The sequence below is a fragment of the Dreissena polymorpha genome, chromosome 8 (assembly GCF_020536995.1).
Source record: "Dreissena polymorpha isolate Duluth1 chromosome 8, UMN_Dpol_1.0, whole genome shotgun sequence".
NCBI lineage: Eukaryota > Metazoa > Mollusca > Bivalvia > Myida > Dreissenidae > Dreissena > Dreissena polymorpha.
Genome location: NC_068362.1, coordinates 45,461,643 through 45,463,360, shown reverse-complemented (window position 1 = coordinate 45,463,360; position 1,718 = coordinate 45,461,643). Strand labels below are relative to the sequence as shown.

Below are 1,718 nucleotides of genomic sequence, written 5' to 3'. Positions count from 1 at the left end.
ATCTTTAAATTGACAAGGCAGCCCACGTCCCAAAATGTAGAGCTTTTGAAAAACGAAATATTTTAATTTATATTATATTGCTTCTATTGCTTTTTGATCGAAAAATATAAACATATATCAATATTGTAATAAATGTTTTTAATTATTTTCTATTTTTTATGACATCACCGATCAAATGGATAAGAAAAGAAGCCATACACAAGTTAAAGGCAAAAATCAATGCAAGATGACTGCACAACTTTTTCAATGCAATACAAATGTATGTCTTGAAAGTGTGTATCGGTAATATGTATTTGTCAGCGGCGTTATTTTTTAATTATTGTTATGCCAAATAAATATGAGGAGATCACTTATTGTTAATAAGAGTTTGTTTCTATATTGTGTTTTTTTAATCAAATTCTATTTCTGGCATCGATGCCCTAATAAAATGTAATAAAAAGGTGTTTGCATGCACTGTTTAAGAGAAGCATGCCAAATGATAATGAAATCATTTTTTCATTATTGCAACGTTGCCTAAAATTCTCTTTTTTTTAATTTTATTTTTTTATTTTCACGGTTAAAAATATTAACAGGGATTTTACAATAGCATCTTTAAAAATCTGTTTTGTTGTTGAGCTCTTCCTTAAACAAAATGGTGACAAATACATTATAATTAACTTTGCCGTTTGCCTATGTCAACTGACATTTTAAAGCTGAAATTAATGTCGAATTTAATTCTAAGTATTTTTAATAAAACTCATTGTACTAAGACGGTTGCCAAACATTCGTTTTGTTCTGTTGGTCATAAATAATACGTTAAGTTTTCGTCGAAGACACGATTATAAAAATTACTCAGAACTTAATGTTCAATTTAAACGATCTGCAATAAAACATGTTATTATGTAATCTTTAAGCAAAAGAAGAATTAAACAAACCAATAACATATGTGTATCAGTCACTTCGTAGTGCTATCAAATAATTGATTTTTGTAGTTTCCGAATTTTAACATTTACCATGCTATCTTGGTCACTTTGAAACTGACTTCGCAGTAATATCTATATTGGACACTGGAATTAAAAAAAAACAACAACAACAAAAATCGTGGAAAACATTGATGCCCGTAAAACGTCTTAGTAAGATATCAGAAATTGTCGAATATAATTTTTTTATTGTAAGTTCCATAGCTTGCTGTCTATCTATCGGTCTCGTTTGATGGAATATCATGTAAACACAACGAGGCTGTTGCTTGTACTCACATGCGCGGTTACAGGTCGACCTAAAGAAGTTGCTGATCCATAAGACATATCTTGTATTTACATTGCTTTAAATCCAAACAAAATATCAGTAATTGCAAATTCCTATCAACTATTGCGTTTAGTAGCACAGTAGATCACTTCCGTTTGATGCCAGTTCCGAAATGACGTTGGCTTTGGTTTCAAAGTTAATAAATGTCCGTTTTATTGGTTAAAATCGCTATAAAATAACACCCGTTTAAATTTTGGAGCATCCTTAATACATCGCCGCATTAGGCATATCACTTTACAAATACCCGCTTTAATTTCATTGGTGACTGGTTACCATATTGTCACTATCAAGCTAATCAAATTGTCTTTGAATTTTTTTAACCCGCCCACGGGCTAATAAATCCCGCCCCTGCTGTTCCAAATACAAATGTAGATCTATTCTATTTGCACTGACTTATTGGGACATTAATCGACAAAGTCCGGTTATTGATACGG

General features: G+C 31.0%; 1 protein-coding gene across 3 annotated transcripts in view; it reads right to left on the bottom strand.

Annotated features, from left to right (window-relative positions):
• Positions 1-1,425, bottom strand: part of LOC127841618 (homeobox protein araucan-like) — a 6,006-nt gene extending 4,581 nt beyond the window's left edge. The window contains exons 1-2 of one of the 3 annotated variants that reach the window (XM_052370537.1): positions 1,236-1,397; positions 993-1,046 (exon numbers count right to left, since the gene is read on the bottom strand). In XM_052370537.1, the coding sequence (XP_052226497.1) occupies positions 993-995 (3 nt within the window). In that variant the 5' untranslated portion in view covers positions 996-1,046; positions 1,236-1,397. Of the gene's footprint in view, positions 1-992; positions 1,047-1,235 lie in introns of all 3 variants that reach the window. The other 2 variants (XM_052370538.1, XM_052370536.1) reach the window with 2 other exon arrangements.
• Positions 1,426-1,718: the final 293 nt, after the last annotated feature.